The sequence below is a fragment of the Pinus tabuliformis genome, chromosome 5_2, assembly GCF_031772625.1.
Source record: "Pinus tabuliformis cultivar Carrire ecotype Pingquan chromosome 5_2, CPIR1, whole genome shotgun sequence".
Taxonomy (NCBI): domain Eukaryota; kingdom Viridiplantae; phylum Streptophyta; class Pinopsida; order Pinales; family Pinaceae; genus Pinus; species Pinus tabuliformis.
In genome coordinates, this window is record NC_142306.1 from 647,067,717 (window position 1) to 647,090,390 (window position 22,674).

Here is a 22,674-nt window from a genome sequence, read left to right on the forward strand (position 1 = left end):
AATAAATCCCTGTGAAAGGGAGTTTGCAGAACGTCAAAAAATTACTAGAGTCTCAAAGTTCTGAAAGTCATCTAGGGGATGCAGATGAAAATAAAGTAGAATAGTCATGCCTGGGTTTGAGAATGCTACCGGCAAGATGCCTGCCTGAAATTGGACTGCTGCAATATACAAGAAACGGTTTCAAGTACAAACAGAATCGTTTGAAGAGGAGCGTAGGGTTGGGAGGTCCCGAAGGTTGAACAGTGCTCCGATACCATGTGTAGTGCCCTAGTTTCGAATTACAGCAACCATATAAATACTCATAAAATTTGAAAACAATAATGCATAAAACTGTAATCTGCACCTACCTGAACTGCTGGCTGATTTCCGATTCTGCTACCGAACTAGCGATCCTGAACTGCTGGCTGATTTGACCCAATCTCGAGATGGCCAATACCACCCAACCAGACAGAGCAACCTGGTTGCTCAATCCAGAAAGCTCTCCACAGAGGCTCTCTGTCCCTCCGTGCCCAGAACTCAGATCACTCAAAGCTCTTCCACTGAAAAGTCTCTTCTCCTGGTTTCCTGCTGATGAATCTATACTTCTCTGGTTTTTTTCCCCCCCACTTCAGGTTCAGGCCTCCGCTATTTATTCGCTGGCCTGGCGGTGGCCGCCCTCCCACTTGCAGCCACCGCCTCCCACGCATTCATGGCTTTCCGATCTTTCTTACTGTCCTTGGCGCTCAGTAATAACTATTTAGCTGGTTCCACCCACTTTATTAATGGCTGGGATACGTATAGATTTTTTTTAGGGCAACTGATATTTACATTATAACATTTCCAGCATACGTATAAGTTTTATAACTGATACCTTTATAACTTACATTATAATGTTATAAAGTTTAATGACACATTGTATAACGTTTGTATTATAAATGCTATAAAGTTTTAAGATATATATATCATAACATTTAAATAATATATGATATAAAGTTAAGTAATATATCTTATAACATTTCTTTATATATGTTATATAAGTTTAATGATATGTTTTATAAATTCATATTATAAAGTCTAACCATATACTTTATAAAATTTAATACATATATATAAATATATATATTTATAAGTTTTTTTTAAAGTCTAAAATTTTATTAATGGGTTGTTACAATATTGTTGTAATTATTTTTTTGGAAATGTAAACACAAATTGATTGGCTGAGAAATGGAACATAGGCTCAGAGCTTTGGGGAGGAGATAGCTTGGGAAAATTGGAGAAAGTTAGTTATCTAATGTCAGTCATGGGTTAACTAGTGTGATTTAAATGGAGCTGACTCCATATTTATGAAAGGAGAGGAAGTGTATGAGCTTCCCCAAAAAGAGAGGGTGATCCCATACTCCTCTTGGGACAAGTCCAAAAGGAAAAAGGATCAATCATTAAAAGAGGAAACAATGTTGGCAAAGGGAGTTTTCTCGAGCAAGCAAAAAGAACAACACAAGAGAAGAAGAAAAAAAATAGTAGAGGGAAGGGCAGGAAGGGGGAAGAGTCAAGAGGGAACATCGCAGGGAACCTTAAAGAACAACATGAGAGAATAAAAGTTTTGGTAGAAAGTGGCTAGGCGCAACATGTGTTTTGTGTGTGAGCATTGAAAGAATAGAGTGGACTTCTCTAAGGTAAAAGAGTAGAGGCTCTCTAGACTCTCGATTTGGGTGGAGACCTTATTTCCTTGGAATCCTGGTTATATAGTGTCCCTGGTGATTTCTTTGCTTGGTTGTAAGAATAACAATTGTCCTTGTGAGATCTAGATTTCCGGTCTAGGGTGGAGTCACTGAAGGAATTGTTGCTTGGATAAATGGGTGGAGATAGTGATGTCTTTGGATTCCTTGTGTTAGTAATCTAACTCCCTTATTTCCGTGGAGAATTCCTTCTTAAGCTCTAAAACTAGCTCAGGGGTGATTAACTGCAATAAATCTTGTAGTGTAATCAATCTAAGGTTGGATGGAGAGTTGAAGTCTCAATCTCATTTGTCAAATATTTCTTCATAAGATAAGTGTCTACTTGTGTTCATGTGTAAATGGATGCAATATGAATGCTTATTGTTGTTGTTATAATGTATATGCCAATGATGAGGATTGCCTATTTTCGTATGTAATTGATGGGAATGTATGCTCTTGTGTTTAATGAGGGGTGTGTTATTGGTTTAATTGCTATGACACAAGAGATGTGTGAGATCTTTGTTTAATTAGCTAATAATTCTTGCATGGAACTAATTATGTTAGAAAATATTTGGGTTGTTAAATCATTTAAAGGGACTGTGCCTTTATGAGTGATTGTAATAACATGAATACTTAATTTCCATTCAAGCTCAGGAGGGACAATTTAAGAGTGTGTGCGTGTGTGTATAATGTTAAGTGAAGCTCAGGGGGGATATATATATGTGTGTGTGTGTTTAGGAAGGAGTCGCAGAGGCTAAATACCGATGACATTCCCTATTGATATATGTAGAAATAACTCGAAATTTGCAGTTGCTAATGAATTCAGATTGAAAGCAATTGACACAAATTTATTCTACTCAATTTGTGGAAGAGAAAACATACAATAGAAACACATGCAATCATTCAATCATAAGGAACATAGTATTTTTACTGGGGAACCCAACTAGGAAAAACCCCTCCTATGTTTGTATTGTATCAAATGCGAATATAGATCTATTACAATGACAACTTCAATGCTTGAAGCTCAATCTACACTACAATACCGATCTCCTCCTCTTGAGTTTGCTCTGGCAAATAATTGGCCAAAATAGGCCTCCTACTTCCTCTTATTTCCTTGCGCAATTCATGCTCCTAAAGAATAGGAAGAGCTCCTATTTTCTTGTGCAATTCCAAGAGTTTTCTCCACCTACTACATGCAAACTTTGTGTGCTCAACAATATATAATAATGATTACACTGATGTCTTTTTCCTCCACTCAACTAGACAATTCGAATTGCATGCATGACTAGAGCTATTTTTAGTAAATTGACTAGTTAATTGAAAGATCGGTGAGTTAACAACAGTTGAATTGAGGCTTCTGTGATCCATAATAGTTGAAAGAATAACTTTAGCGTAAATCACATGTAGACAGACATTTGTCGACGCGTTTCGAACCAACTAGTATGGTTCATCGTCAGGACAAGTTGAAGAAACAAATCCCTCGGGCGATTTGGTTCTTCTTGTTGAGAACAGCAATCATAACCAAAACCTGAACTATCTGGTGATATATTTTCAGAGATTTTATACAGCCCATCCACCAGAGGCGACATTGATGTTCAGACAAACCACCTGGATATAAGAAAGAAAGATCTTTAATTTGTTATAATCGATTAGCTCTATGAGGACAGCAATCATCACCAAAACCTGAACTATCTGGCGATATCTTCTCTGAGTTTTTATACAGCCCATCCACCAGAGGCAAAGGCCTTTTGACATGGAAGTACTGGTTGTTTCATCCAATTTGCATCAATCAAGTCCCTTGGTATTCATTTCCATCATGAGATTGCGTACTCTTTGCTCTTGGCCTGATTTGCTACAAACCCTAATCAAACATCTATAATTACTCGAATCCAGTTTGCGATCCTTTCCACTGTGCTGAATCAGGAATGAATATGCCGCCTCAAACCCTTTCATTTTAAAGAGCTTACCAAGAATATGGATGTAAGTACAACCTAAAGGCGTAATCCCTTCTTCTTTCATTCTATCAAACAGCTTAAGGGCGCTTTTGATTCTCCCTAAATTGCCAGCACCACAAATCAATATGTTATATGCAATTGCATCTGGTTTGTAGCCCACATTATCATATCTCCGAAGAAATTCAACAGCCTCTGTAAACTGTGCCCTATTACAAAGTACACTTAAAACAATATGATAGCAGGTGCAATCTTGAGGACAATCTTTCATCATCTCAAAAATCTCGTGAACCTTATCCATCTGGTTTTTCTCACAGTACACATGTATAAGTGGCCTATAAGTCTGCATCCTCGGAGCACAATCAGTATTTTCCATTTTTTCCACCGCAGCTGAGGCTGCACTGATGTGATTTTTTTCACACAGAGCCGCTATAAGCATTTCAAAAGCATACCTTCTGAGAGAAAGGCCCAGCTGCTCCAACATTTCCATTACTTCATTCAGCGTATCCCGATCATCGTGCCAGGCAGTGGCGAAAGAAAATGTTCTGGCAGAATAATTGCAATAATTAGGTAACCTCTCTGACAAAACCCTCCGCAGGGTTTCAAAGTCCTTCGAGCGGCCGAGAATATTAACAAGCTTGTCAGAAGTTGAAGTGTCGTTTTCGAAGCCTGGTTTTCGTTCGGCCCATTCAAAAAACCTCAGAGCCGAACTTGGGGAACTCATTTTATCCAATACCGTATGAACTAGTTCTGGAGTTACCTGAATCCCCAATTGAGTTAGGGTTGCTTCCATGTGTTCATCGCCATTTTCAAGGACTCGACATATTTCTTTTGCAGCATCCACCACCGCCCATCTATTGTTTTCTGGGCTTTCGTAAGTTTTGCTTACTTTAGACGAGGCGTATTTCTCTTCTTTGTCCCGGCTCAGGACTGCATCCGTTGAGTAAAATTTATGGCCCGAAATGAGGTCTTGAGAACAAGGAAAGCTCTTACCTTTGGGGAAGGTTTTGGGGGACATGGAGTCCGGAATTTGGAGCCATTCCGCTGATGCAGAGGTCCATTGTTGAGGAAACAGCTGGCTTCTTGAAAATGCTCCCCTGATAGAGGCCAGTGCTGCACGACGCAAGCAAGCCATGGCCTGCATCTGCAAAATCGTTCATTGTTGATGAAACAGCTGGCTTCTTGAAAATGAACCCCTGATAGAGGCCAGTGCTGCACGACGCAAGCAAGCCATGGCCTGCATCTGCAAGAATCGTTTGTGCAGTTGAGAAATGGATGGAGTGGAATTTGGAAAAGTGAGGGGTGGGGTTTTCGCTCGTAGGGTTTAAGTGAACTTGGGTTCTCTCTGTTCCATATTGTCACTCCTCATTTTTTAAGAATTTAAGTGTTGATACAAGTTTTTCTGATTAATCACATAGTTAGGATTTTCTTAGAGGTATAAAAAATTTGAGAGGATATATTTTTATAAAAAAATAGATAAAAAAGGATATTACAAAAAAGAAGATTACCATGAAAATTTGAGAAATCAAAAAATTTTAGTTTAAAAAAATAATAAAAGGCTTTAAAAATTAAATAAGTTTTTATAATTTTAGAAAATGTAGGATATTTATACTATTTTTTAATAATTTTATTATTTAAAAATTATATTTTGATTTTTTTATTAAAATTAAGTATTGCTTTTTCTATATATATATATATATATATATATAATTGGGTTTGGAGTATATTTTAAAATTGCTTTTGGTTGGCTAGGTGTTTGTATTGACCTAAGAAAACATGTTAAAAGCCCAAGATTTAGAAGCATTTGGTAGGAGTGAAAGTTTACCTTTGTATAGACCACCAACGAGTAATTACATTACAGGTGGTGTGGTTTTCCTTGAATAACAGTGATGAGTCAACTTGGATTTGCAAATAGTAATCAGTGATGGTCATCCGCATTGTTGAGTTGACAACCTAAGTTATGATAGGTTTTCCCAATGTGTATGTGTGTGTGCGTATATTGTTAGCATTTGATGATTAGTTTTTTAAGAATTAATAAGATTCACAAAGATTCCTATACTTTAAAATAAATATGGAACTTCAAAATTTTATTCAAGTACATATCTACATTTGGATTTATCTTTTCACCTTTTTGTCATTATAGACTTTATAGAAAGGGTATCTTCTTATAAAAGGACCTTTGAGGTGAAAAAGTATTATCTTGGGTAACATTGATGGTTTCAATATTGATCCAATAAAGATTTCATTGATTTTCCAATAGCCACCATCGAAGAAGATTCAAGTGTTGCAAAGCTTCCCGAGAATGGCCAATTACCTATGAGAGTTCATTATGTAGTTTGACCATGTTGCACACTTACTCAATTCATTAAACATTGACCAAATCACAGTTAGCTAGGGCACGCTTTTGAAGAGATCAAGCTCATAGATTTTACTATTCTAGCATTTTCTTTACTTGATATTCATCAAGCCTTTGATGCGAAGGTGTATGTCTATAGACATGTCATAGGCGCACTTTTAATGCTGCTTTGAAAACATGTTGCATACCACTCCTAGACTTTTTCAAATGTGGTTCTATATTATTCAATAAATGATAAAGGAATGTGTGCAATAGTTTAATCTCTAAACTTGCATTGAAGACATTGTTTGTTCATATAAGACAATATCATCTGTAATGACCATAAATCTCTCTAGTTTCTCTAGGCACAAAGGAAGATTGGTAATGTATAGCACATGAAGTGGATCACATATTTCAAATTTAATGTTGTGATTATGTACCAAAACGGAAGCATAAACAAGCATGTAAATTTCCTCCTAAGACCTTTCAAATACATAAATTTTTTGTAGTGACAATGATAATTGTATTGAAGAAAAGATAGGTGGTTGTGTGTCATGACCCAAGTGCCTTAAAAATGATAAAAACTCAATGAATACAATCCACTTTCAGGGGCAGAACATTTTGTTACAATGAATCCAATACAATAGAGAAGATGAGATGATCATAAGATTAGATCTTCTTGGTATTATATAGGAGACAATGGTACAATTATAATAAAAGGGTACAATGAAAGATTCTAGCTAACCTACTAGTATAACAATAGAAATGTAATAACTCAATATAGGGCTCAATAAGGGTTTTAATGCTTAACATGCCCCTCCCCTTCAAACAAGTGTTTTCCTCAACACAGTGACAAACTACAAGTGTTTCTACATGAATAACTTATATTGCCATGCTGCCTCTTGCACTAGTAGGTTCTTTCATTTGATGAGGTACTCCATAATTTCTCGATTTATCAACTACGTAATCCTTGTTTCAAGGATTGTTTCTAGTTTTGGTATGATTTTCCCTTCTTTATTAATCTCAAGTAAAATAGTTTAGACTAGGGTTTTGTCACCAATTACCTTATTTAAGCAAGAAACATGGAAGGTTGGATGTACGCGTGAAGATGGAAGAAAATCCAATTTGTAAGCCATACTTCCAATCTTCTGCAACGCCTTATAAGGGCCATAATACCTATGAGTTAATTTATTGTCCATATTTTGTTTCTTCAGGATGGTTGTGGCATCAAAAATACCCAATCTCCCGCTTCAAATTCCTTTTCACTATGATTTTGATATTCTTGTTGTTTCATCCTATTTTTTGTTATAACCAAGTTGTCCTTCAATAGTTTGAGAATATTTTGTTGGTGTTCTATGTGGTCCTATATTGCTTGAACATTTGTAGTCCCTTTCAAGGGTGATGTGATGGGTGGATGATGATATCCATAAAGTGTCACAAATGGGAACATTTTTAATGCAGTATGGAAGGATGTGTTATACCACAATTATGTCAAGGGAAACCACTTGACCCATTATATGGGTTTATTAGATACAAAGCAACAATGGTATCCTTATAAACAATGGGTCCTTTTAATGAAATATGGAAGGATGTGTTGTACCAACATTATGCCAATGGAAACCACTTGACCCATTATATTAGTGTATTAGATGCAAAGCAATGATGATATCCTTCTCACAAGTGTTCGCAGTCTCAGTTTTCCCAGAAGATTGAGGGTGGCGTGAGACAATTGAGTAAACAACAAAAAAAAAATTAGTCCAAAAATTTCAAGTGAACATTGGATCTCTATCTCCTATAAGTATCTTCAAGATTCTATGTAGCTTTTGGACTATTTCCATGAACGTTTTCATTCTAATTTCTTTAAAAGGATAAGAAAGAGAGAAAAAATGGGCATTCTTTGTCAATCGATCTATTATTACCATAATGACATTATTTCCTTCAAATTCGGGTAAACCTATAATAAAATCTATTGAAAATTATTCACAACATTGACTTGGTATGGCTAATTATTGTAGAAGATACAGGGGTCTTGATTGTCTCTCCCTTATTATATTCACAAACCACACATTTCGCCACAAACTGTTAAACATTAGTTTTAAAAACAATGTTATGTAAGCTCTTAAGAACCCTAATTGTCACCTATAGGAGAAGTGTGCAATTTCAAAAGGACCTTTTGTTTGAGTTGGGATTCTTACATAAATATAAGCGATCTTGATACCACAACATATCATTATTCCATGCAAATTTATCTAATGCACTTGGGTCCTCTTGTAGTTGTTGAATAATCTTGCATACCTTTTGATATTCATTCCATTCTATCGTTACTTCTTCCACACAATCAAATTTTGGAATAGAAATAACACATAATAAACCCTCTATTTCTTTTTCTTTCCTTGAAAGTGTATTTTCCACCATATTATGTTTTCCTTTTTTGTTGATAATTTCAAATTCATAACCTAGAATCTTTGTAACCCATTTTTGTTGCTATTTTAAAGATAATCATTGCTCCAAGGAGTACTTTAAGCTATCACAATCTATTTTTAGTTTAAATTGTCTTCCTAATAGGTAAGGGTGTGTGTTTTAAACCACATGTAGTATGGCTAACATTTCTTTTTGATAAATAGGTTTGAGAAATGTATTTCCTTTAATTTGGATGCTTTCAAAGGAGAAGGGCCTTCCTTCTTGCATCAAAATTGCACCAGTGCCATGGCCTAAGGCATCATAATCCATAACAAAGCTTTTTGTGAAGTTAGGTGTTGGACAAGAGTTGTACACATAGCCTCCTTAAGTTTTTCAAAGGTTTTGGTTGCTTGTTATGTCCAAAAACTTGTTTCCTTCTTTAACAATGTTGTAATAGGTGCTACTATTTGACCATAATTCTTGAAAAACTTGCGTTAATAATCTATTAATCTTAAGAATCCTTTAAGTTTCTTCAAGGTTTTTGGGATTTTCCATTCCATCATAGCTAAATTAATTTTTATAGGGTACACTTCGACACCTTCATGAGATATAATATGACCCAAATATTCCACTTCTTGAACCCCAAAGAAAAACTTGGAAGTCTTTGCGTATAGTTGTTGCTCTTCTAATAGTTTTAAGACCATGACAACATGTTGTACATGCTCTTCTCAATATTTTCTATAGATTAGTATGTAATTAAAAAACACTAGCACAATTTTTCTAAGAGCATATTGAAAATAGAATTCATCGATCTTTGAAATGTTGAAGGTGCATTAGTAAGTCCAAATGGCATCACCAAAAACCCATAATGACCTTCATGTGTTGTAAAGGTTGTTTTGGGAATGTCTTCTTGCCTCATTCTAATTTGATTATATCTTGAACAAAGATCCAACTTAGTAAAGAAAACTATTCCACATAATTCATATAATAATTCATTAATGACAGGAGTACAAAACTTATCTTTGGTGGCCATTTTGTTGAGCTATCTATAATTTGGACACATACACAATGAACCATCATTTTTGTGACCATCATCATTGGTGAAGAAAAAACACTTTGGATAGGTTAAATCAGGCTAGCCTCTAACATTTCTTGAATCATATATTCAATCTCTCTTTTGTGTATATGGATACATGTAAGGTCCAGTGTTAAGTGGTACACTTCCAAGTTGTAAATGGGTTGCATGGTCATGATCCCGAGTAGGTGGAAAACCACTAGGCATCTCTCCAAATACATTAGAATGATTGTTGATAACATTTTGGAGATCCACTCGAGTAAATGATATACATGTTTAAACATATAGTGAGCATAATTGTGCAATTACACCATGGTGTCACTTTTGTAGTAGTTTTGTCATGTTGTTAGATCTCATCACTTGATCTTCTTCTTCTTCATAGTATATGTAGAATAATATATTCTTGTCACATTTATTCCCCTTGCCATACTTACTATGAAAATTGAAACATAGTCCATTTTCTCTTCTTTCATCCATTTGCTAAGGTGTCAACTTTATTAGTTGAGTGAGTCTAGGAGTGAGAGCATGATGTTCTCTATAGTTGTTAGTGACTAATCTTCTAGTAGCCATAATTTTACATTCAAGTTTCCTTGCCAAATCGAAAGAATGCTCTAGGGATTTAGGTTCAAAGAGACATACCTCTTGTTCGATGCTTTCATTTAAAGTTCCCATAAATATGTCTAACAAATTATCCTATGGAATGTTCTTTACCCAGAGAGTCAACTTTTGTAATTGTTGAATTTGCTACGTAATTGGACCTTTTGGTTGAAAGTTTACCAATTGACAAAAGAATACATTGCTCATAGTATTCCCATAATATACTATTAATTCCTCTGTAAAGATGGACCTAGATATAACAGAGTCATTTTTCCTTTCACAAATCCATTGATAGCATATAAATTGATCTCATTCTAAATATAAATATTCAATAGTTACCTTTTGTAAGGTTGACACTTGGTGTAGATCAAAGAATTAATCTATCTATAACACCCATGTTTTCCCTCAAGCTTCCTCATATCAATCTTCAAAATGACTTAGTTTCTTAATATCGAATTGAACCTTTAATGTTGAGGATCTTGGGGTCGTGAATGATCATAATTCTATGATTGAATAAATGTTCTCTCCAATTGTGATAAAATGTTCTACGTATGTGGTTGAGTTCCAACACAATTGTTCTCCTTACTTTCATGATTTCCTTGGCTCTTCATATCCCTTTTAAGAGCCCCTTTGAGAAAAGATTTCATATTTCTTCTACCTTCTTATCCATCTTCTTTCCATATGTTCCTTGTTTTCATTTACTTCCTTTTTAAGGACATGCTAAAAACATGATACGTCCACTTTTATCAACATACTATGTCTTATTTCATCATGACTTGATTATTAAATTGGGAGAACATGTATGCTATGTGTTCAGTTTATTTAGGTGTTAGGCTTTAATTTTTATGAGGAGTATTATTTCTTGTATAACCATTTTCCATATGAAAAAGTAATAACATTACTCAATCTTTATCACAATTTTCAATCACCCCAAAAATGGATCTTCCAATCAAAAGTTGTTCAAATTGTAAGTTATGTAAATTTTATAAAAACTTAACTTGGAGACTGTGTAGAGGGCTAACTTTTTTTTAATTACATCATTAATATTTGAGTCCTTTTTGGTTTGAAATTTCATCGTGTAGCACCTTGATATGATTTCTTAAACTCTTAAAATTTTCACATTTTGAAACTTTGAAAAATAATATAGGAAAAATATCAAAATTGTTTGTTTAAGACTAATTACATTAGTCAAAAAAACCCTAACTTCCTCAAGATATGTCTCATAAAATATAAAGTCTATGTACAAAAAATCACACATGCAATTCACTACTTATCCTCATTATTTTGAAAATTTTAAAGCCTTAAACTTCACCAAAATTTTATAGCGAAAATTCCAAGATGGCTCTTTCAAAATTGATTTCAGGATTAGTTACAAGCTTTACATTCCATCATATTATATCTCTAACATTATAATGAACCAAAAAAAAAAAAAAAAATCTTGATTACTTATACTATGATATTTATCCCCGATCCCATCAAAATTTCACTATCTGAAACTTCAGAAAAAGAGGAAGTTGAAGTGAAAATAAAAAGACTTATTTAAAATTGATTTTAGGATTAGTCACAAAACCTAAATTCCATAAACTATATGTCCAAAATTATAGTAAACTTGAATTTTGACCATATGTACTTTGATATTTCTCCTCATTCTCCTCAAAATTTGGTTGTCTTAAGCTTCCTAGAAAAAAAATTATAGTGAAAATCCCATGTTGTTTTGATTGGAGGAGAAAAACCCTAGTATCATAGGCTCTAATACCAAATCTAATGACCCAAGTTCCTTAAAAATGATGAAAGGCTAATAAATACTATCTAGTTCGAGGGAGAAACCTCCTTTTACAATGAATCATATACAAAAGACAAGATGAGATGATCCTAAGACTAAGTCTCTTTGGTGTATATATATGAGACAAAGGGTACAATTATAATGAAAGGGTACAATGAAAGATTTTGACCAACCTACTAATATAACAATAAAAATGTAATAACTCAATATATAAGGCTTAATAATGAATTTAATGCTTAACATTAAGACTACACCTATTGAACCAGTATATATGAGGATAAATTCCTTGCATCTTCCTTACATGACTGTCTCATCAATAGCTACGTTAGGCCAGTTTGGGATGAAAGAGTCGCTTCTTTCCTAAGATCCTATAACTAGTGGTTAGAACACTTTAAAACTACTCTACAAATTGTTTGCATAATAAAATACAATATTAAACATACCTAAGCTTTATCTAAATTCTCAAGGCATAGCCATGTTTGGAAAGAAAATATTTGGATACCATTGTTTTGTTTCTATCTATCTTTCTTTCTTTTAGCTCCTTTTTCTTTCCAACCTCTTGTGAGTGGAGGGGCATTGAAAGAAGTGTACTTCTTTCTTAGAATCCCCACATATGAGAAAGTCCATGTTGCAATCTTGTCCCCTCTTTCAAATGTATTCTTTGTGTGACATCCCCAACCATGATTTCTCTCATGAAATTCAATGTAAATATTTTTACCAAAAAAAAAGGGTTGAGTAATGGGACATAGATTCCAGAGACTGGGGGGTTTCTTGCTTAGGATGTTTAAGCTTCCTTGTTGTAGGAAAATTTGAACTGGTTATGACTTCCATTAAAGGTTGGTTTGTGCAAATTTGATAGCTTGGTATTTTTAGGATTAATGAGGTTGCAAGAGAAGTACACAAGCCCATGTTGCTCTGGAAAACATTACAAGGAAGGAAAGATAGAGAAATTAACAGGAAATAGATTGTGCTGACAGCAGGGGAAAAGCAATTGAAATCAATCATTATGCAATAAAGAACCATGAGAGCGGAAGAGGCCATTCTAGAATGCGCATTCAACAACATAGTAGGAGAGAAATGGGGGACAAGAGAAGAGAATCCCAAGAGGATGGAAAGAAAAGGAGTCTTGCAGAAAAAGGAGGAATAACAATGATATTAGTTTCGGTTGGAAAGATTAGCAAGAAGAAGATCATCCCCAGGTGAGGAACAATGGCCTCTCGATTCCATATTTAGCCAAAGGGTGGAGATGGTCTTTTTCTACAGTCCCTTGATGGTTGGGGTAGAGGGTTATTCCTTGGATTCCGAAAAGGAGGATCTCTAAAGCCTTTCTTGCTACATTTGTTTTATGGTGGGCTTTAGAATCCCCAAGGTGGGTGGAACCACTATGTTGTTGGTTGAAGGGTGGAGACTTGGTTCTCTGGAATCCCTTCATATTTGTGGGTGGAGATGAAGCCAGTGTTTAAGCCTTTTGAGAAAATCCCTTCAGTCTCTGGAATCTAGCTCGATGGTGATAGTTGCAAGTGAGGATTGGTTGCAGTTGTCTATGGTTGGGTGGATATTTTTTGTCCCAGATTCAATTTCCCAACTCTAGTCCAAATTCAAGATACGTTTTCTGCATATGTGACTCGTGCCATTGAATATGTGTAAATTATTAAGTTAGTTTTTGGTATTAATTGCTTCAATGGTGCGTGGTGCTCATGTGGTTAACAAGGATGAGGATTCTGATAAGTGATCACTTGTGTTAGTAGTCCTACTCAAATATTTGTATGTAGGGAAAAATACATATACATATATACATTAGTGTTGTATGCACATATTGAAAACAACTATGCAGTCAATGTGAGTAAGCTTTGGGTAAGCCATCATAACCTTTTTTGATTGATTAAACACTTAAATTAATTTTTGAGCTGAAATAATGAAAACTTTGAACATCGTGGGTCCATGGAGGAAAACCCGTATAAACCTCCCAGCACCAATTAAATTCATTAGTATGATTGAGGTTCTGAGGCAAATGGACCTCATTATAATGAATGTAAAATATAGGGAAATTCACATATTGTTGGTTGTGTGCAGGAGGGAGAATAAGCACATAAATGATAGAAGTGTGCATGCATAAATTTATACATGTATAGTGTGGAATGTAGTGTACTTGACTTAATTCATGACCAAACCAGTCCTTTTGTAATCGTTTTACTCCATTCGTGATCGCGTATGTGTATGTTATCGTTTTGTAGGAGCATTATGTCATGTCGATTTTAGTTTGGTCCCCGTAACTAAAAATAGAGGCGCCATATATATAATAGCCATTGTAAAAGCCTGCGATGAAGCCTTTATTAGAGTTGTGGTCGCGGTGCGTTAGTGGAACCATACTTATGTTTTTCTTTCCTTAACAGAAGCCACCACTTAATTGGATGATAACAACCAAGATGGTGTGTCTCAAAAGTCTCACCCTAGAAGATCAAGGGGAGATTGTGAGGAGAATCGTCAGGATGTCAAGATCAAGGGGAAAGTGTGAGGAGAATCGTCAGGATGTCAAGATCAAGGGGAGAGTGTGAGGAGAATCGTCAGGATGTCAAGATCAAGGGGAGAGTGTGAGGAGAATCGTCAGGATGTCAAGATCAAGGTGACATGTCCCGGAAGTCTCACCCTAGAAGATCAATGGGATATTGTGAGGAGAATCGTCGAGATGTAAAGACTGAGACGACGTGGAAGAGATGGTATCATGGAAGAGGCTAGGGAGTGGAGCTCGCACTAAGTGAGGCATAAAGGAAATCCTAGAGTGACATGTCTTGGAGGTCTCAACCTCGGAAGTTCAAAGGAGGCTCATGTGACGAGAGTGTTGGGATGATAAAGACCAAGACCGCATGGAGGATATGGTGCCATGTAGAGGATAATGACAGGGGTCTAGTGTGACGTGGAATGGAAACTATGCATGGACACCTCCCTTGTGACATCAATAAGGAGGATACCCCCTCAGCATACCGTTGATCTAACTTTTGGGACAAACAACCAGGATCACCACGGACGAGGTCCATGGGGAGGGTACCCCCCGTGAAAACCATCAATATCCTTCGAGGAATGAACAACTAAGATTGTTGTGGGGCTTTGTGCCCCCCCATTCCCTATGACGTCAGCAGTAGGCCTACACCTGATGAAAATTGTTAATCTCCTTCAGGGAATGAATGACCAAGATTGCAACTGGGCTTTGTGATCCAGGTGGATATTGGTGGCCACCCGCCAAGTCCACTTGGACCCCCACCATTGTTTCTTTCAACTTTTCATTTTCCTTAATTGTAGCATAGTTTACTATTTTTAGCAGTTTTTTGGGTCTTAAACTTCCGGAGTCGTTTTGAGGCCCTAAACGATGTCTTTTTCGGAAAACTAGGAGAAACATGGGTCCATGGACTGATGTTGCTCTACCCAAAGTTGTATTTCTCAGATAGATCTTTCTAACAAGATATTGTGCACGTCAAACGAAGATCATATGCCAAAGTTATGACCCCAGGAAGTTGATGTACCAATTTACCCAAACGGGGCCCATAGTTTGGTGTTTCATCTTCTAGGGTTAGGTTTTTGGATGTTTAGGGTTTTCCATCGTTTCTCAACAATAAATAGGCCTTCAAGCCTCATTGTAACACAGTTCAGAGGCATGTAGCTGCCACATCTCTTCTCAGAGATAAGCTACCATCACCCTAGCTGGTTTATTTCCATTTCTGTTTGTAAGCATATTTCAGTATTTTAAATTAATGAAGTGAAGTATTATTTCTGCTGCATCTTTGTGTTTATGGTTATCTCTGTAATTTGTTGCATTCTTGTTTAAATCTAGATCATTGGTATCAGAGTAGTCTGCTTTTTCTCTGTTTTTCTTTGCATGTCCCCAACGAGGTCGGGATATAAGGAGTTAGGGCTTGAAATGGTTGAACCTTTGCAAGACCAGCCTCGCAAATCCTGACAACCTCCCATCGCGAATGAAAAGAAAGATGAGGGGGCAGGATATCCTATCAAAATCTTGCTCGAAGAAGCCCTCAAGCGACAAAGGAACGCGATGATGGACAGCTTTGCCCAGATCCTTCAGCGGCTACCCAGGGGTGACGCATCAGCTTGCAACAACTACTATAGAAACGCCACACCGTTTAAGGTACAAGTTGATTTTGAAATCCCCATATTCGAGGGTCAGATAGACGCAGATGTCATCAATAAATGGTTAAATCTGCTAGAGGGTTATTTTTCTGTTCATGATTTTTCCTGTCGGGAAAAGATTATTTTCCCTCTTCTCAAAGCAGCCCCCCACATCAAGGACTGGTGGGAAACCTACTGCGAGCAAAAGGATGAAAGTACAGACTCACTATTTTCAGCAGTACCCACTTGGAATTCATTCCAAGATGCCATCAAGGAGCAATAATACCCTTTCAAAAGCTATGAGGATCAATACATAAAGTGGACCACGCTGCGGCAGGGAAGGGACGAAGACGTGCCGAAGTTTACCAATATTTTCCATACCCTTCGTACAAAGTTGGGTATCAAGGATTCAAAGCAACATTTGGTACTCAAATACCGACTGCCTGCAAAAGTACATCCAGGAAGAAATAGAATTCTTGAACATCTCCTCGCTTGGCACGACATACCAATATGCCGTTAAGGTCGAGAAAAAATTTAAACAGAAGAAGCGAGACTTTGGATCTACGAATCTGAAGCAAGGGAAAGGTGCCCCCAAACCGTAAAACAAAGGACAAAGCCAAGGCGGGGTAGCCCAAGACAACCCGCCAAAGCTGCAAGCAAAGAACAGTGTCGCAAAGCCAAAAAAGGACACGGGAAAGTGGTGTGAGTTCCATAAGAGCTCCACTCACAACACAAGTGAGTGTCGGGCCAAGCAGTCACTGGTGGCCGAGCTAAAGGTTTCAGAATCAGATGCATGTTCTGACTCTGAGTCAGAACCCGACAAGGGGAATGACAAAAGGAAGTGGATTATCAATGTGGAGCCCAACGCCACTGTTGCCACCACGAAGATCTAGAAGGAGGAACCCGAAGATCTAGAGGAGGAGGAGCATCTCTTCCACTCCCAGATGTGGGTAAAGGGCACCCCGCTACAGTTCATTGTCGACAACGAGAGCCAAAAGAACCTCATTTTGGCAAAGGTCGTGAAGCGGCTAGGCTTACTGACCACAACACATCCACAACCGTACACCATCGGGTGGCTTTACCTAGGACGGGATCTTCGCGTGAGCTAGCAGTGTCGCTTTCCATACAACATCAAGCCCTTCAAGGATGAGGTATTTGTGACATTTCTCCCCTTGAAGTTTGTGATGTATTATTAGGGCAACCATACTTATGGAAGTGACATTTTGTGTATGAATCAAAGTCCCGTGCTGTTATTGTTACTTTGGGAAATAAGTTGTACAGGATACCGAAGGTAACACCACCTACCGTCATCTCTTTGGTTACTGCAAAACAATGCAGTAAGCTCATTTCCAAAACTGGGAAATTTGTTTTCCTGATGATACGCCCTCAAGGAAAGAAGAAGACGGTGGCCATGACCTCCAGACAGGGCCCCTCCGCACTACAACTACCAACGGACAAGGTCGTGGAGGAGTACGAGGAAATCTTCACCTCCCCTGCAGGGGTTCCTCTGCACTGTCAGGTCAAGCACTCCATCGATCTGACCCCAGGTGCGTCACTCCCCAATGGACCAATATATCGGCGCTCCATTCTGGAGAACGATGAAATCAAGAGGCAGGTTCAGGAGTTGCTGCAAAAAGGTCACATCCGTCTGAGTTCATCGCCCTGTGGGAGCCCAATCATGTTGGTACAGAAGAAGGATGGGACTTAGAGACTTTGTATTGACTATCGGGTGCTGAACAAGATCATTGTCCGTAATAGGTACCTGATCCCATGGATTGATGACCTCCTGGACCAACTGAAGGGGGTAAAATATTTCAGCAAGATCGATTTGAAGTTAGGATATCACTAAGTACCAATCGAACCCTCCAATGTGTGGAAGACTGCCTTCAAAGCCAAGGAGGGCCTTTTCGAAAGGTTGGTTATGCCTTTCGGATTGACGAATGCTCCTGCAACCTTCATGAGGATAATGGATGACATCTTGTGGCCATTCACCAACTCATTTGTAGTGGTATACTTGGATGACATCCTGATCTTTAGCCAAAGTTGGGAAGAGCACCTCCACCACATCCGACAGGTTCTCCAAACACTGCAACAACACAAATTATGTGCCAATTTGGAGAAATGCACTTTTGGCATGACCCAAGTTCAGTATCTGGGATACATTATTGATGAACAAGGGGTGCATGTGGATCCAGCCAAGATCCAAGTGATTCGGGATTGGCCATCTCCAACCACTCTAATAGAGCTCCGCAGCTTTCTAGGTCTTGCCAACTTCTACTGCAGGTTCGTGTTGGGATTTTCTCATATCACTTGGCCCTTGAGTCAAGTCACCAAGGGAGGAGCGAAAGAAAAATTCTTTTGGTCTAAATCTCAACAAAAGGCATTCACAGAGTTGAAAGATTGCCTTTGCTCGACACCAATGCTCGCATTACCAGACTTGCAACAACCATTTGAGGTCGAGACAAATGCCTCTGACTATGCTATTGGGGCAGTCCTTACTCAACACAGGCATCCAGTGGCATATCACAGTGAGACAATTTCAGACACAGTCCAGAAGTATCCCACTTATGAAAAAGAGATGTATTCCATTGTGCAGGCCTGCCGACAATGGAAGCATTACATTTTGGGGAAGGAAACGGTCATCCACACAGACCACCAACCCCTACAGTTCATACAGACCCAAGGGAAATTGCAGAATGATCGCCATCAAAGTGGTCCACATACCTGCAACAGTTCCATTTGAATATCAAGTATAAGAAGGGCAACACCAATAATGTTGCAAATTGCCTCAGTCGACCACCGATCATGGCGTTAACCACCATGCTCAACTCTTATGGGCACGAGACTTCTGATTGGCCACTTCTCTACAAAAGCGACCCAAAATTTGGCCACAAATACTAGACACTCTTGGAGGGTTAGCATGTTGTATATTTTCACCTCCAGGATGTCTTGTTATGCCACCTGGGTCACCTTTGTGTCCCTTCAAGTGAGCATGCCAAGATGATTTGGGAAGCACACTATAGTCCGGCTATTGGACATTTTGGGGTTGAGAAAATGGTGGCAATACTACACAAGTATTTCTATTGGCTGAATCTTCGACAGTATGTCGGGAAGTACATCAGATCATGCACTGCCTGCGCCATTGCCAAATCGACCATCAAGAAGCAAGGCCTCTGTACCCCGCTTCTACCCCTAGTCGACCTTGGGAATCCATATCCATGGATTACATGTCAAGCCTTCCTTCCAATAAGCATGGAAACGACTGTGTTTTTGTGGTCGTCGACAGGTTCTCGAAGATGGCCATTATGGAAGCCTGCAAGAAGAATATCACAGCAGAAGCCACTGCTAAACTCTTCTTTGAACAAGTGTGGGTACACTTTGGGATCCCATAGTCTATCATCTTAGATCGGGACAACAAGTTCCTCAGTATATTTTGGTCCAGTCTCTGGTCGATGTTGGACACCAAACTCACTAAGTCCATAGCCTTCCATCCTCAAACTGATGGCCAGATAGAGGTTGTTAACAGGATGATCGGACACATTCTGCGCATGTACAACTCAAAGCATCTGCGCACATGAGACGAGAGCCTCCCCTATGTTCAACACAGCTACAACGAGCTCTCCACAGCTCGACTGGCCACAACCCTTTTTAGGTGGGCTTGGGATTCCAACCACTATGACCCATTGATGTGGCCATGCCATTTGCAGCTATTCACACAGATTTGGCTCATGTCCAGTCCAAAACAGATAAGGCAAACAACTTTATTGAGCACATCCAACATATTCACCAACAATTCCATGACATTCTAGAGAAATCAAATGCCAAGTACAAGCAGCGACATGATCAACATTGGGTGCCACACAAGTTTCAAGTGGGCGACAAACTCTGGTTGCATTTGCAAAAGGAACGCCTTACCGAAGCCTATTGGAAACTCAGACCACTTCGATATGGTCCTTACACCATTACCAAGGCTATGGGAGACAATGATTTTGAGATCAACATTCTCCCATTCCTTGGCTTGTACCCAGTGTTCAATGTGGACCGCCTTCGGCCATACTTTCCACCATTACTAGACACATCCGACATTGTAGAACAACTCACACCCACAAAGTTAAATCCAAATTGCATAGAACAAGCTGCAAATAATCGGATCATGGACGCACAGATCAAGCACACTCCCATCAAAATATCCAACTTTATTGAGTTTTCAAAGCAGGCACACTCCTTCAGTAGGCAAGTGGCTCACCAGGGACCAAGTTCAACAGAAGTTTTCTCATCTCATGGAGGAACTCAACGCAATGAGGACCATTGCTTCCTAAGGGGGGAGGAATGATCCAGGTGGATATTGGTGGCCATCCACCAAGTCCACTTGGACCCCCACCATTGTTTCTTTCAGCTTTTCAGTTTCCTTAATTGTAGCACAGTTTACTATTTTTAGCAGTTTTTTAGGTCCTAAACTTCCAGAGTCGTTTTGAGGCCCTAAACGACGTTTTTTGGGAAAACTAGGAGCAACATGGCTCCATGGACTGATGTTGCTCTTACCAAAGTTGTAGTTCTTGGATAGATCTTTCTAACGAGATATTGTGCACATCAAACGGAGATCATATGCCAAAGTTACGACCCCAGGAAGTTGATGTACCAATTTACCCAAACTAGGCCCACAGTTTGGCATTTCATCTTCTAGGGTTAGGTTTTTGGATGTTTAGGGTTTTCCATTGTTTCTCAACAATAAAGAGGCCTTCGAGCCTCATTTTAACACAGTTCAAAGGCATGTAGCCACCACATCTCTTCTCAGAGATAAGCGACCATCGCCCTAGCTAGTTTATTTCCATTTCTGTTTGTAAGCATATTTCAGTATTTTACATTAATGAAATGAAGTATTATTTCCGCTGCATCTCTTTGTTTATGGTTATCTCTGTAATTTGTTGCATTCTTGTTTAAATCTGGATCACTTTGTGCTTGCCTCCACCCACCCCCTTGTGACGTTAATGTGAGGGCTACCCCCAACACAAATTATCACTCTCCTTTGGGGAATGAACAACCAATATTGCAGCAGGACTCCCCCCCCCATGCCCCTTGTGACGTTAGTGGGAGGGCTACCCTCGGCACAAACCATTGATCTCTTCGATCAACCATGACTGTCAAATCTATATATGGCGTGGGGTCCAATGCATATAGGCGACGTGGCATATAATAGGTCAATATAATGTCCACCAATAGTGCAAAATTATATATGTGTGTGTGTGTGTGTGTAATATTGCACACTAGTTCAGGTATGGTATGGGCATGAGTACCTTCACCTGTTGGCAAACCTACACACACATACACACACACACATATATAAGAAAGAATTTATGATCTGAGTTATAGTACTCTAGAGTAAAAGAAGGGTGGTAAACTTAATTAAATAAATTCAAATCCTTGAAAGGAGAATCGATAAGGAAAATGAATATAAGAGAAAAAAAAAATTATCCCATTTTTCTGATAGTACAAGAGAAATTGGATTAGTAAGTGCACACTTCAGTGAGGTAAGTGGGGTGTTTATAGGTGGTATTAGAGCATCCAGGTTCAACACTTGGACTGGATGGTCTCTTTTCGGGGAAAGTAATAGAAAATTTCCGCAATGGAAATTCAAGATGATTTCCATAAATTTACTATGATAAATTTTAGGTGTTAAAATTTTGTCTAAACTACTTAATTGCAAGCCTAATTAATATATTGACTCTATGATTTATCTAAGTAGCATAAAACTAAACATTTGACATGTTTCATTGTCATGAATAAATTAACAACTATGATTGACAGTGAAAACCTTTTGTGAATTTTGCAGGCCTATATATATCAGTTAATGAATTGTTGCTTTGTTGATAACATGTGCTAATATGGATTGTTTTGTTGCAGGAAATTTGTTACAGAAACTCTGTAAGAGTAGGGCCATGGGCATAATTTTGTTGTTTATTTGTTTTTTACATGATAACAGTTGTGTGTGATTGACAACACATCATAAGCAATAGAAGGTAGAGACAAACACATAAATGAGGACTAGAATGGTGTAGTAGAGTTCTGATTAGTCACAACATGGAAATGAAGAGGGAAGGACACATGAAGAAGAAATGTCATTTGACCAAGGGGGAGGGGCTCACTCCCCATATTGGATGGATACTCTGAGGAGCCTAAGGGTTGAAGTTAGAAGCTTCAAGGAAGATAATGAGAGACTGGTGAGAGCTCAAGAGAAACAAGCTAAGATAACTATAGTCATCCTACGAAGTCTCTCAAATTTGCAAAGACAGAGGAAACTTGAGCTTAGGGCTATCCATAGAGATAGGAGAAGCCTTCAAGAGTCGAAAGAGAAAAAAAATGGGGTAGATAGTAGTAGATCCAGGAAGAGGCATAGGTAGGAAAGCGAAGATATTGTGTGTGGAATGCACCATTCAGCAACTCGAGAGGAAGAACCAACACTTATGTGAATCACTCTAACAGATCATCTAGTTCTACTACCAGGAGCCACCGCCATCACTCTCATCATCACCACCATCATCATCAAGGAAGAAAGGAAAAGGATTATATGCCTGAGGAATTCAAGAAATCCAAGACACTCACATTTGATAGGGATATGAAGAAATCGGAAGAGGCGGAAGCTTGGTTTCTTGGCATGAAGAAATTTTTTAGAATTCATGATTATTCTGAAAATATGAAAGCTAGGATTTCCACCTACAACT

The 22,674-nt window shown here is 38.2% G+C and overlaps 1 protein-coding gene across 1 annotated transcript; it reads right to left on the bottom strand.

Annotated features, from left to right (window-relative positions):
* Positions 1 to 2,816: 2,816 nt before the first annotated feature.
* LOC149160703 (pentatricopeptide repeat-containing protein At3g56030, mitochondrial-like) lies at positions 2,817 to 5,009 on the bottom strand. The gene has a single exon (XM_089436769.1). The coding sequence runs from the start codon at positions 4,788 to 4,790 to the stop codon at positions 3,480 to 3,482; it is 1,311 nt and encodes a 436-aa protein (XP_089292895.1). The 5' UTR covers positions 4,791 to 5,009; the 3' UTR covers positions 2,817 to 3,479.
* Between the last annotated feature and the right edge of the window lie 17,665 nt (positions 5,010 to 22,674).